A 14,102-nucleotide genomic window follows, 5' to 3' on the forward strand; every position below is an offset into this window, starting at 1 on the left:
GTAGAATGCAGAAGCATGATGAGAAGTAGTCAGATTCTGGATATATGTTGAAGACACAGGATTTGCTGATTCTTTCATATGGGATGTGAGAGAAAGGAATTAAGGATGACTGTGGAAAGATGGGGAAGCCATTTGCTGAGGTAAGGAAGAAGACCAAAGGAGCAAATCTAGTGACAGTAAGAGCAAAGAATTCAGTTTAGACATATTGAATTTGAGATACCCATGGAGCATCCGAGTGGAGATGTCATAGATGTACTTGGACGTGTGAGTCTGGAGCTCAAGGGAGTGACCTGGGATGGAGATACAAATGTGCGTATCATTATAACCCAGAAGTCAGGACTGAGGCAAGTGGTTGAGGGTGCTGGCCAGTTTATATGCCCGCTGGAAATGGGTAGCCTTAGACCTATAAGAGTTGGTCATAGCAAGGAGGAGGTCAGAAGCCTGAAGGTAAATCCCACTGCTAACTGAGCCCTTAGCTGGGATCTCAGGACAAGCTGGCCTGGGTCCTTCAGGAGCAAACGAGCCCTCCTAGAGCACCCACCTTGGAGGAAAAGTGACCACAGATGGAGAGTCCCCATTGAAGAGATAACCAGGTCACTCTAGAGTGGTAGATTATAGGTTATTGTAGGCGTCTTTTGGGGCCAGAGGTACCTGGTTCTTACCCTGTGAGGATAGCCAGGTGCTGGTGAATGACCTTCCTGCTCTCAGAGAAAGCTGTACAGGTTGTAATGAGCTATGAAATCCACTCCATGACTCCTTACCTTTTCTAGAGAATTCAAAGGGCAGTAGCATTTTAAAGTGATTTTCACCCAGTAATATGAAGCTCGTTGTATTAGGTAACTATTGCTCCGTAACAAATTACCTCAAAACTTAATGACTTAAAATAACAGCATTTATCTTACAGGGCCAGAAATTTGGAATACTCTTAGTTGGAGAGTTCTAGCTCAAAGTTTCTCACAAAGTTTTAGTCAAGATGTTGACTAGACCTGGAGAATCTACTTCCAAGATGGCTTACTCAGAAGGCTGGCAAAATGGTGCTGGCTGTTGGCAGGAGGCCTCAGTTCCTCCCCACAAGGACCTCTCCATAGGACTGCTTGAGTGTCCTCAGATCACAGCAGCTGGCCTATTCCAGAGCGAGTAATCCAAGAAACAGCAAGGTGGAAGTTGCAATACCTTTTATAACCTATTCCGTGAAGTCATACACTGTCACTTCCACTACATTCTGTTTGCTAAAAGTGATCACTAAGTCCCACCTACACTCAGAGTAGAAGTTGCAATGCCTTTTATGACCTAATCTTAGAACACATCCATCACACTCTCTTGGTCACATAAATTCGCTCTGATTCAGTATGTGAGGAGACTACATAAAGACAGTGAATACCCAGAGGCAAAAGTCAATGGGGAGCATACTGGAAGCTGACAATCACCCTCCTTGCATGTAGTGAGAGGGTTTATATCTTCTCAATCCTTTGTATCCACCCAAAGTACCACATGTGGCTGTGGGGGCTCAGTCACTCCAGATTATCTGAGTCTGTCATCATAACTGATCCTATGGACTGGTCTAAACCACATCACTTGCAGGCCTCCACCGAGTTATGGGGATTCTTCTCTAGTCACCTTTAGCTGAAGAGGGTGTCTCAGGAGACAACAGACAAGTACAGGTGCCAAATCAAGAATCCCACAGTTTTCCATGTTGATATTTCAAGTACCCTATGTTAGCTGAAAGGACCCCTGGTGGCGCAGTGCTTTAGTGCTTGGCTGCTAACCAAAAGGTCAGCAGTTTGAACCCACTAGTGGTTCCAATGGAGAAAAAATTCAGCAATCTGCTTCTGTAAAAATTACAGCCCAGGAAATCCTATAAGGCAGTTCTACTCTGGGCTGTAGGATCACTGTGAGTCGGAATCGATTTGATAGCACTCAACAACAACATGTTAGGTGACATCTCCACCAAACTGATTTCCCATTACCAAATTTGTGTTACGTAGTGTTACCACTGGCTGACTGTCACTGAGTTGTGCGGAGTTGCACTAAATTTAGAAGTCTTTATTACATGATTTGTTTAGGATTGAGTTTATAATATAAATTCTTCGAAGCAGCATTTGACCATTTAAGACCCACTGGTATTCCTGCCTTTTAGCACATTTATTTAATCAGTACCTCTCATACGTGTGCACTTAATTCCCAGCCATTTCTCGCATGAGCAAATTGCCTAAATGCACTTATGAGAAACCCTTTTATGGTAAATGTTATTAAACTGAAAACAAGGGTATAATAAAATAGCAATTTAAGGGTAATTTACTAACAACTGGAGCCCTGAAACGTTGACATACCATTGTGTAGTAATAATACCAGACTTGCTATTTAAACACACTCTTTGTCACTCCAAGAATCACTGGGACAGTTTCCTAATCCTCATGGTTTTCAATTATAGCTCTTTAAATTTTTTTTAACTACTTTTATGCCAGTGGTTTATAAACTATGAATCATTAACTTTTAGCCACTTAACACATCCAACAAACTCTCTTTATTCAGAGAAATTTGACAGAGAAATAGAGGTTAGTCGGCATCATCCAGCCTCGCTATTCTTGGACTTTGCTTCAGTTTTCCAGACCGTCTCCTAAACTGGGTGATATTATGGTGAGTCATGGCAGAAACTGTGTCACAGTGATGATCCATTAACTGAAAATTATGAGAATTCCTGTGTCTTCCCCAGTGAGGAGAATCTTTGAATATACATCTCAGCAAAGGTTCCCTGCTCTCTAGAAAATGGTATGGACTCCACAAAAAAGGCCAGTGGGCAGCTGGGCAGGACCTAGCCAGGGTGTACCAAGTCCCTGCATTTAGGATCTGGCTTCTGTTTGAAGGCAGAGACTCTCACTCTCGTCAGTGCCCTGGGGCTGCTCACCCGGAGAGATTGACTTGTGCTAACTAGAAAGCAGGGAAGTAGACCCCACAATGCTGGCTTATTAATTTACCATGAGAAACCATCATCAGATGGACCAGACGTATTCAAAGTCCATATAATCAACCTGCATTCTCCCTAGAGGCAGGCCTCCACAGGTAGCCAAATCATAATCAGAAACCATTTATCAAGTTGCCCTGAAAAACTATTGTCACAGAATCTGGAAATACCTCAAATCTGTATGCTCAGTGCATTCTCTGCCTGAAGGCACCTGGGGAGCCAAATCATAGTCTGAAGGTTGTTTGGTGAGCGGATAATCAGGATAAGGGAGATTAAGTGAGGTGAGTGTTTAATGGCAGCAGGATAGTTTTCATGCTTCCACCTCAGTATGGGAATGGCTTCACCAGAAGGACTGAATTTCTCAAAGCCAAATCACTAAAACTTCCTTTTTCCCAGAGAGGCATTTGGATAGGTATATTAGTTATCTTTGGCTGCATAACAAATAACTTTAAAACAATAATAAATATATACAGTTTCTGTGGATCAGGAATATGGGTGGTTCTGGCTCAGGGTCCCTCAAGATGCCGTTTGGGTCTGCAGGAATCTGAAGGCTTAACTGAGGTTGAGAGATCTGCTTCCAAGATGGTTTAATCACATGGCTAGCAAGTGGGTGCTGGCTGTTGGCAGGAGGCCTCAGTTCCTCCCCACAAGGACCTCTCCATAGGACTGCTTGAGTGTCCTCAGATCACAGCAGCTGGCCTATTCCAGAGCGAGTAATCCAAGAAACAGCAAGGTGGAAGTTGCAATACCTTTTATAACCTATTCCGTGAAGTCATACACTGTCACTTCCACTACATTCTGTTTGCTAAAAGTGATCACTAAGTCCCACCTACACTCAGGGAAGGGAATTAGGTTCCATCTTGTGAAGAACAGAATGTCAAAGAAGTTGTGGACATATAAAAACCGCAGTAAGCATTGCCTACATTGTCTCTGTAACTCCTTTTTTCTCTGCTTCCATGGCTGACCAACCCATCTGCTGATCCATATACTCTAGTAATAGATTTAATTTGTAGACAAACTTTTCTATGTATCTTTATCATTGTGTATCTTTAAGCAAATTTGCATAGCCTCTTTCTGCCACCTTACCAGCCAGGAGACCTTGGGCAAGTTACTTGACCTTTCTGTGCCTCTGTGTCCTCATCTGTAAAATAAGGTTGGTAATAGGATCTATCTCATAAGCTTCTTGTGAAGATTAAATGAGTAATTAAAAGCACAGAGCTTAGAAGAGTGCCTGGCACGTAGAAAACATTTAATAACTGTTAGCTGTCAGCAGTGGCAGCTATAACAAGAGCAGAAATAGTTTGATCCAGCAGGTGTATTTAGCCATAGAAGGCAATCTTATTTCCATGTTCCCAGTGGTATTAAACAAAAGCCACAGTTGTCTTCCTGACCACGTCATAGCCATCTAAGCCCTGTTTCAAGGACAGAGAAAGAACCATTTCAGCCTTGGGAGGGAGCAGGGCCAGTGGCTTCTCGTTTTCTTTTCCTCTTTGCTGTGCTTGTGCTTTCTCTGAATCCCAGGTTAATCCCTGGAGAGAGCGGTTATAGGGAGATAACATGTTCAGTTTGCATTCTGAGTCCTATTTACAGTTTGGTTTTGTTCCTGATTTTTGTTTTTTTGGCTGACTTTTGTGGGGAAGTGTAGAATTTCCAAACAGGGAAATGACCTAGCAGAAAACTAGAGAGTTCCTCAGCCTTGTACATTTTTATGAAAGATTGTTCCCAGATTTTATTTTTAAATGTATATTTTCAAAGGTGGAACCTATCTACATCTCATCAGTATTGGCTTATGACACAGGTTTATCTTCCTCTCAGCTCCTTTGCCTTCTTCCCAGTGCCTCGTTAGATCCTTGGGCATAATGAATAGATTTTACGTTCATCCCAAACAGATTAATAATCTAAAACATACGTGTTTGCTGAAAATGTATTGGTGAGAAAGTTAGAATGAGTGCTTTATTCATCTCCCAGAGCTACTTTAAAACGGAGGCGATACCGAGTAGAAGCCACGAAGGTAGTCCTGTGTCAGGTAGCATTAGTTAAATATAGAATTAGGGAGCTGGGAAGGACCTTCGAGGCCGTCTGCACCCTCCTGCCTGTCTGTCCCAATCTGAATGCCTCTAGCCCTGTGCTATCCAGTTCTGTAGCCACCAGCCACATGTGGCTTCTGAAAACTTCAACTGTGGCTAGTCCAATTTGAGATGTGCTGCAGGTGGTAAAATACACCCGGTATTCTGAAGACATGATATGAAAAAAGGAATGTGAAGTATCTCATTAATAATTTTATATTAATTAACATGTTGAAATGATAATATTTTGGATATATTGGGTTAAATAAACTATATTAAAATTATTTTTTTACCTGTTTCTTTTTGTATTAATGTAACTACTAGGAAATTAATAATTTCATATATAGCTCACATTATATTTCTGTTGGACAGTGATGCTGTAAACCATCTAGCTCTACTATTCAAGCCTCTAGGAGAGAGATTCTAGAGCCTTCCTTGGTGACTCCTCTAAGTATTTTATCATTCTGGAAGCTCGGTTCTTCGCCACATCTAATTTTTATCTCTCTTTTTTAATTGGAAGACTTAGTCTTCAAATAGTTGATGGTTCAGCATCTCCTCATGAAATCCCTACTTAAAGAGAATCAAGTATCTTCTCGTATTACTTTCTGTGTAAGCTCAATAACCCTATTTTCTTTCCTTTCATATTTTGACTTTATTGCACTTTTCCCACCCTTTGATCATTTTTAGTGACCTCCCCTGGATTGTCTCCAGTTTCTCTACATTATTATTTTTTTAATAATAATTTATTGTGTTTCGGTAAAAGTTTACAGAGCAAATTAGGTTCCTGTTTAACAATTACTACACAAATTGTTCAGTGACATTGGTTACATTTTTCACAATGAGTCAATATTCTCATTAATTCCATTCTGGATGTTTCGTTACCAGTAATCTGGTTTTTGTGTCCCCTTACTCTTTCATCTTTGCTTTAGAGTAATTATTGACCATTTGGTTCTCTATATTATTTTTAAAACTTGGTATCGGAAACCACCCATATCGTGCTAGTGAGTGCCTGACTAATGCAAAGACAGGTAGAAAGAATTACTTCCACTACCAAGTACTTGACTGGTCCTTTTGATTCATTACCTCATTTAATCCTACAGCACAATGAGGGGCAGGCACTGTTGTGCCACTCTTGACTGATGGGAGCCCTGGTGGTGCAGTGGTTAAGAGCTACGTCTGCTAACCAAAAGGCTGGCAATTTGAATCCACCAGCTGCTGTAGCTATGAGTCAGAATCGACTTAAGGGCCACGGGGCTTGACTGATGAAGGACCTCTGGTGGCACAGTAGTTAAGTGCTTAGCTGCTAACCAAAAGGCCAGTGGTTTGAACCCGCCAGCAATCCATGGGAGAAAGATGTGGCAGTCTGCTTCCATAAAAATTTACAGCTTTGGAAACCCTATGGGGCAGTTCTACTCTGCCCTATAGGGTTGCTATGAGTTGGAATCAACTTGATGGCAATAGGTTTGGCTGATGCAGCAGTAGAGGCTCAGAGAGGTTAAATGACTTGTCAAAGTTTTACCACAAATTAAGTGGCAGATCTGGGATGTATACCCAGCTTTGCCTGACTCCAGAGTCCACATTCTTTCATGATATTCCATTCCTTCCTTGTCTGATACTTTTCTTTGAATATGCTCTTGTGGTCTTGAGATGCCTTGTAGGACATGACCGATGCATTTGTAGCTTATGGTCAGTAATGACCATTGGGCTTTTTCTAATATGTTTGTGCCTAGCTAGAATTGTGAAGCCCTATGGCCAAATTCCAGAAACCCTCTTTTCAACCGTGTAGATTCTGCATAAAAGCCTGCAGGACTGTGCAGCACTAACTCTGGTAGGGTCATCAGTGGGCCAGAGTTGAGGTCTGTCGGTTTCGGGAATGGCTTTTCTGGAAGGGAACTTTTCTTTCCTGTGGCCTAAGTTCCGGCAGCTAACTGTCAGCCTCCAGAACCAGCTACTCCCCAAAGGCCAATGAATACATAGTGCATTATTTGTCCATGTTTACTTAAGGCAACATGCTTGTGCTTTGAGTGGGAGAGAGCAGGAAGGGATCCTTGTGAGTGCGTTAAAAACAGATCTTCACATAAAAATAGCCTGCTTGGCATGTGTGCTCAGAGGAGACCCTGGAGCCAAGTCTTAGATCCATTGCTCATTCTAGCTTTGAGCCCGTGTCCTTCCTCTGAGTCAGGTGAAAGGTACAGACTTACTATGATGAGATGAGAGAAGTACTTTTCTTCTGGCAGTTTTCTCCATCTGTGAAGTTTAACAAACTTCACACAAATGCCTTTGCCAGGGTTTAAACCACTTTCCATAGATACTTGGGAGTGGAGAAGCAGCCTTCCCCCAAGGTCTTGGTTATGTGGACCTTAGTTATACTTGCTGTTCTGCGGAGATTTCCTTATTCTTTTGCACCCTATCTGAGGGAGTGGCTAGACTTTTCTAAGAAAGAATATAGGGCTGTAAATTCTCTTTGATTGTACCTAAGTAGTCGTCACCTCTTTGGAGACATGAATGAGAATTAGATTGAGCACGTAAACATGTCAGAACATTTGTTCTGTGTTTCATTGAAGTCAGTGTCCCCTGACAACCCAAGGTCAGTTATTTAACCAATGCCTTGGCTATTTTGAGAAAATTTAGCCAGGTACATAGATTGAGACTCTAATCCACAGGACTTCTCTTTACAGTGTGGTGTTTAGTGTCAGAGTGGGTGTATTTGCTTATTTGCCCTGTATATTTTCCTTTTCAGGAATCATTAACCAATGGCAACAGGAATCCAAGGATAAAGTGATTTCCCTCCTGTTAACTCACCTGCCTTTGCTGAAGCCAGGAAACCTCGACGCAAAAGTAGAGTATATGAAACTGCTGCCCAAAATCCTGGCCCACTCTATTGAACACAACCAGCACATTGAGGAGAGCAGGCAGCTGCTGTCCTATGCATTGATACATCCGGCCACTTCATTGGAAGACCGCAGTGCTTTAGCCATGTGGCTTAACCACTTGGAGGACCGCACATCGACCAGCTTCAGTGGCCAGAACCGAGGCCACACGGACTCTGTGGATTATGGGCAGACACACTACTATCACCAAAGACAGAACTCCGACGACAAGCTCAACGGGTGGCAGAACTCTCGGGATTCTGGGATTTGCATCAACGCCTCCAACTGGCAGGACAAAAGCCTGGGGTGTGAGAATGGCCATGTGCCCCTCTACTCCTCCTCGTCGGTCCCTACCACAATCAATACAATTGGAACCAGCACAAGTACAAGTAAGTGCCCTGGAAGCCCTTTCACGCAATCTGGTTTTGGCGACTTGCTGTGTGTGGCATGTCCCACTGCAGATGTCTGCTCCGAGCACTCTGTAACCCTGGGAGAGAAGGGCTAATTGCAATTGGCTATGGGAAAAGGTTCCTTGGAGCCCATCTTTGTGGCTCTTGTGACTCTAGAAAGATGAAAATGCTGGGCAGGTAAAAATGATTGATGGTTCAAATTGAGTTACAAACAGACCAAAAAAAAAAAAAAGAGAGAGAGAGAAAGACTAAATGGTGAAAGAAGGAAACTTCATGTTTCCAAAAATAGGAATACCTTTCACCCCCACGTCTTTCACCCTGGGGTTTTGGGATTTTCCGAGACACTTGGTTACCGTGTGATACTCTGACCCTGATTCTAACCCATGGTTAAACCAGCCAGCCACATGGGCTTTGTGCATTTTTATTTATTTATTTACTTTTTCCTGTCTTTTTTTTTTTTCCCTTGTTTTTGATTTCACCCTGGAATGTTCCTTCCCTTGCATTTCCTCATTTGAATCCCCATTTGTCGGGAGCACTTCTCCTGACAGGGGGAGCAGGTTTGCTAACTGAGAATGCTGCTCTGCTGTGGCCTGGTGTGAATGCTGTGGACTCCCCTCGCTCAGTCTAACCCCTTAGGAGAGGTGGGTTGGGAACTGCTTTGCAGGAGAAGAGGGCGGAGGACAGCTCTCTGCTCTTTGCACCACTAAAGCAAAGGACTCTGCCCAGAGCTGGGACAAGAACTGGGAGTCCTCCTTACGCTCCCCAATTAGGCTGAGCAAAATGACAAACATACCATCTGTGCTTATATAAAGGTGTAACGTGGGAGAGCAGCCGTATGACACTGAACTTCTTGATGCTAGTTCTCGTGTGTCCTTGAAAATAGTAGAGTGCTGAGATAACTTTTTTGGGGGGAAGCTTTTTGTGGTAAGACTGTATCATTTAAATGGAACTCCCAGTTAAATGATATGAGAGTATTAAGAAGTAGCACTGATGGCTTCTTGGCCTCTACCTCCTCTGGGATCTTTTAGCTAATGGGCCTTTTGAAATGGCTTTCTCAAATATGGAGCATTGTTGAACTATAACTACAGTAACTGAAGCAGTATTTTAGTGGCATAACCAAGGAAATACTTTAAGATACTGCATTGATATTACTACAGCATGAGGTTTTTGATTCTTTTTCCTACACTTATATTTCGATACTGGAAATTTCCACACTTTGGGAATGAAGTGATTATGGCATCATTAATTTATTATGTAAGAGGTTCTTGTGGCAGTTAGCCTTTTTCGGAGACTAGTGATCCAGCCAGGAACTCTGTCACTAGCTGCTGTGTAATTGTGAGTGATGGCTGGGACGATTAGAACAAACACATGCAGACTGGGAAGACAGAGCCTCTTGGCCTGAGTTTCCTGGGTCAGCAACCGAGTCTAATAATTGTTACTAAACTCTGATAGCTGGGAGAGATGCAAACTCCAAGCTGCCTACAAAAAAACCCATTTTTGTCAAGTTGATTCCAACTCTTAAAATTTGATCTTTTGTATTTTAAGGGGCTGAGTTCTATGTCATTTGTTTTGAAATTAGTCTTGGGTCATCACATTTCCATCTGTACAGATTTAAACATTCAGGGTGAGGTCTTGACAAGATTACGACATTTAAAACAGTTACCAGATTGTGGTCAACAGGCACTTTGGTTTTTCACTATGGCTGCCCAGCCTGTTGGAGGGCAGGACATAGATGACTGTCATGGCCTCCCAGACCTTCGAGCCCTGGTGTAGTGCTTGAGCTGAAAAGGACTTGGAGGTCTAATAAGATGACTAGATTACATATTTCTGGAAGAAGAAAGGGGTGGGAGCCCCGTCTCAGAGCATCAGCAAAGAAAATAAAAGCTCAACTCTCCCCTCCAGAAAGTTTCATTCAAACACTTGGCCATGTCAACACTTGTATTTCAATAATATCTCTTTAACAAAAGGTTAATGCTGTTACTTTGCTCCTCTACATGGTCTATTGTAGTTAAATTGTGTTTGTAAAAACTACACATGTTTGGGTCATTCATTAACTCATGCCTCTGTCATATATATACTGAGCACCCGGGAGGCAGCCTGACGAAGTGTAAAGAACAAGAACTTTGGCATCAATGCCATCATCTCTGAACAAGGTCCCTATTTGCAAAATAGCAACATTCGTGATAACTACCTTCAAGGGCCGTGGTGAGGGCAGATGAGATTGTGTATGTAAACGCCCTGCCCAGGACAGGGTGGGTGACAGTAAGCACTCAGTGAGTGTCTGCTAGATGAATAACTCAGAAAAACCAGGGGAAACAGTGAGGAACAAAGTGCTAATGCTGAGATCTAGGTTTTGTGTCCCCATTTCCAGTTCTTCTGATGGTCAGCATTGACACAAGGCAATAATATGGGCACCTTTCCCTGAGCTCACGGCATGCAGAGTGGTCTGGGGGGAGGGGCTTGAATATGCTGTGACTTTGGGCCCTGGGGCCCTGGTGGCGCAGTGGTTAAGAGGTCGGCTGCTGACCAAAAGGTCAGCAGTTCAAATCTACCAGCTGCTCCTTGAAAACCCTACTACTCTGTCCTATAGAGTTGCTATGGGTCAGAATTGACTCGACAGCAACAGGTTTTGGGCCATTTCACTGCAGTGGAAAACGGACAGACTTAAAGCTTCAGGATCTTCTACTGTATCGAAGAGCTACATTTCTTATCTCTTTCCAAGTGGAAAAAAAGTATCAGGGTTATGCACAAAACAATATGATTATAAGTAAAGACTGAGATTAATTAATGCTATGCATTCTCGCATTACTAGCCAAATTAATGACAGTTAATAAAAAGTAACTAGAAAGTCATCCCTTTTACAGTTTTTATTTTTAACCTTGGTTTATTCCGCTAGTATTTTATTCCTTTGGTTTTTGTACTTCAGCAATGTGCCTTAGCATTTGTGACCTACTCCCTGTATGGATTCTGAATCATTCAATGGTCCCACAAACACTTACTTCACACCTACTGTGTGTCTAGAACTACACAGTCCATGGAAAATATAACAGAGCATAAAGCACTCTTTCAACTCTTCCAAAAAAAAAAACCCAAACTCGTTGCCGTCGGATCGATTCTGACTCATAGCGACCCTATAGGACAGAGTAGAGCTGCCCCATAGAGTTTCCAAGGAGCGCCTGGTGGATTCAAACTGCCAACCTTTTGGTTAGCAGCCGTAGCTCTTAACCACTACGCCACCAGGGTTTCCTCATCTCTTCCAGGGAGCCTAATATGGTTGGAGAGAGAAGTCCTATCAAGCAGTCTCACAATGAAAAATTGAATCTTCCTTTTTGTTGGACTTCACCACAGAAATTTGACAGAACAATACATGAGTTATATAAAAAGTACAGTAAAATAATGCTCTAGGAACACAAGGCAATATAGGATCAAGTGTCAATTGAATGGAAGCATCAGTACTCTTAAGTGCTGTGAATGTATGGAAAGATCCTTGTGAACTGGAGGGTCAGGAAAGACTGCAGGGGAAATGGGAAGTGAGCTAGAATGTAAAAGGGGAGGAGAATATTTAGAAAGGGAGAAGAGGGGAGGGTACTTGAGGTAGGAATATACATTGTGAGCAAAAAGGTGGAGGTTATAGTGTGCAAAACCTGAAAACCCACTGCCGTCAAGTCGATTCCAACTCATAGCGGCCCTATAGGCAAAGTAGAACCGCCCCGTGGAGTTTCCAAGGAGCACCTGGTGGATTTGAACTGCTGACCTTTTGGTTACCAGATGTAGCTCTTAACCACTATGCCACCAGGGATTCCTTATAGTGTGCAGGGAGGAGGAAATAAAGGTTTAGGAAGGGAGGGGTAGTGAGAGGAAGGCAGTAAAAGTAAGTGGAAGGAAGGGATCTGAGAGCCCCTAACAAGGCCCAGGAGGAGTCCTAGTGGTTCAGTGCTTAAGTCCTTGGCTGCTAACTGAAAGGTTGGCGGTTCAAACCCACCAGCTGCTCAGCAGGAGAAAGATGTGGCAGTCTGTAAAGATTACAGCCTTGGAAACCCTAGGGGACAGTTCTACTCTGTCCTATAGGGTTGCTGTGAGTCAGAATTGACTTGATGGCAGTGAGTTTTTGTTGTTATTTAAAGAGGCCATCATGGAGATGGTGCAGGACTAGGAAGCATTTGGTTCCATTGTGCATGGGATCACCGTGAATCAAGGACTGACTCAATGGCAGCTAATAACATCAACAGCAAAGAGGCCAAACATTACATCATGGGCATGGGAGTGACATGAGTAGCACCGTAAGGGGGATTGGTTTACTGTTAGCAAATGGTGAGCAAGTGGTGAGTACAGGGTCAATGAGCCCACTTAGGAAATTCCTTCAAAATCTCAGTTATAAGGTAATAAAAGTATCATTAGGATAGGAGTAGGTATGGAGCAGAAGGAACAGATACTAGAAATGTTCCTTAGAAAACTTGTCAGGATTAGGATGTGGTATTGACTTGGATATACATTATTGATTCATTTATTTGTTCATTCATTCACTTAGAAAATGTTTACTGAGCACCTACTATATGCGTAGTCTGCTCAAGGCACTTGGGACATGTCAGTGGACAAGACAAAGTTGCCTTCCCTCATAGAACTTCCAGTCTAGTGTGTATAAATTACAGTATATAAGTAAATTGTATAGTGTTAGAAGCTGATGAGGGGTATGGAAATAAGAAAAAGAGCAGAATGTCAACTAAGGATCTGGCCTAGGAGGTAAAGGTGGGGGGAGGTTGTCGTATTAAATAGGGTGGTCAGGGTAGACCTCATTGAGAAGGTGATATGTCAGCAAAGACTTGAAGGAGGTAAGGGAGCCAAATGGGTGTCTAGGGAAAGTGCATTCCAGGTAGAGAAAAAGCTAAAGCAAAGATCCAAGATAGAAGAGTACCTAGCTTGTCTGGGCAAAAGCAAGGAGGCCTTTGGCTAAAGGAGAATGAGAGAGGGAGACAGTGGTAAGAAAGGAGATTGGAGAAGTAATGGGAAGGAACAGATCCTACTGGGCATTATAGACCAGTACAAGGACTTTTGACCTTTATTCTCAGTAAACCAGGAAGCTGCTGGAGAATTTTCAGCAGAGGGGTGATGTGGACTGACTTACATTTTAAAAGGATCACTCTGGCTGCTGTGTTAAGAATAGATTGTACCAGGACAAGGATAGAAACAGGAAGACCAGTTAAGAGCCTGTTGCAGTGATCCAGGCAAGAGACAGTGAAGACTTTGGACCAGGATGGCAGCAATAGAAGGGTGAGAGCTGGTTAAAGTCTGGGTATATTTTAAAAGTAGAGCCAACAGGATTTCCTGAAAGAATCTATGAGGGGTGTGAGAGAGAGGATTCAAGAATGACTCCAGGGTATTTTCGCCTGAGCAACTGGAAGGATGGGGTTGCCATTGGTTGAGATTAGGAAAGCTTTTATTTATCAAGTAGAATAGGTTTTTTTTTTTTGGGGGGGGAGCAGCGGGGAGATAAGGAGCTCAGTGTTACATATGATGAGTTAGGCAATCAGAAATGTCAAAACAAGCAGTTGGATATATGAGTATGGAGTTTGGGAGTTACTAGCATATAGGTGGTATTTAAAGCTTTGAGACGAAATGAGATTACCAAAGCAGAGATGTAGATAGCATAGGATAAAGGACCAAGCGCTGGGGGACTTCAACATGGAGGCTGGGGAAAAGAGGGGGAAGCAGCCAAGGAAACTAAGAAGGAACAACTGAGGTTGGCAAAAAATCAAGAGTGTATATCTTAGAGAAATAAGAGCCGTCACATGAATAG

General features: G+C 42.8%; 1 protein-coding gene across 1 annotated transcript in view; it reads left to right on the forward strand.

Annotated features, from left to right (window-relative positions):
• Positions 1–14,102, forward strand: part of SAMD4A (sterile alpha motif domain containing 4A) — a 240,455-nt gene that overhangs the window by 140,679 nt on the left and 85,674 nt on the right. The window contains exon 3 of the mRNA XM_023726112.1: positions 7,769–8,287. Coding sequence (XP_023581880.1) covers positions 7,769–8,287 — 519 coding nt within the window. The remainder of the gene's footprint in view (positions 1–7,768; positions 8,288–14,102) is intronic.

The sequence above is a fragment of the Trichechus manatus genome, unplaced genomic scaffold (genome assembly GCF_000243295.1).
Source record: "Trichechus manatus latirostris isolate Lorelei unplaced genomic scaffold, TriManLat1.0 scaffold00010, whole genome shotgun sequence".
NCBI lineage: Eukaryota > Metazoa > Chordata > Mammalia > Sirenia > Trichechidae > Trichechus > Trichechus manatus.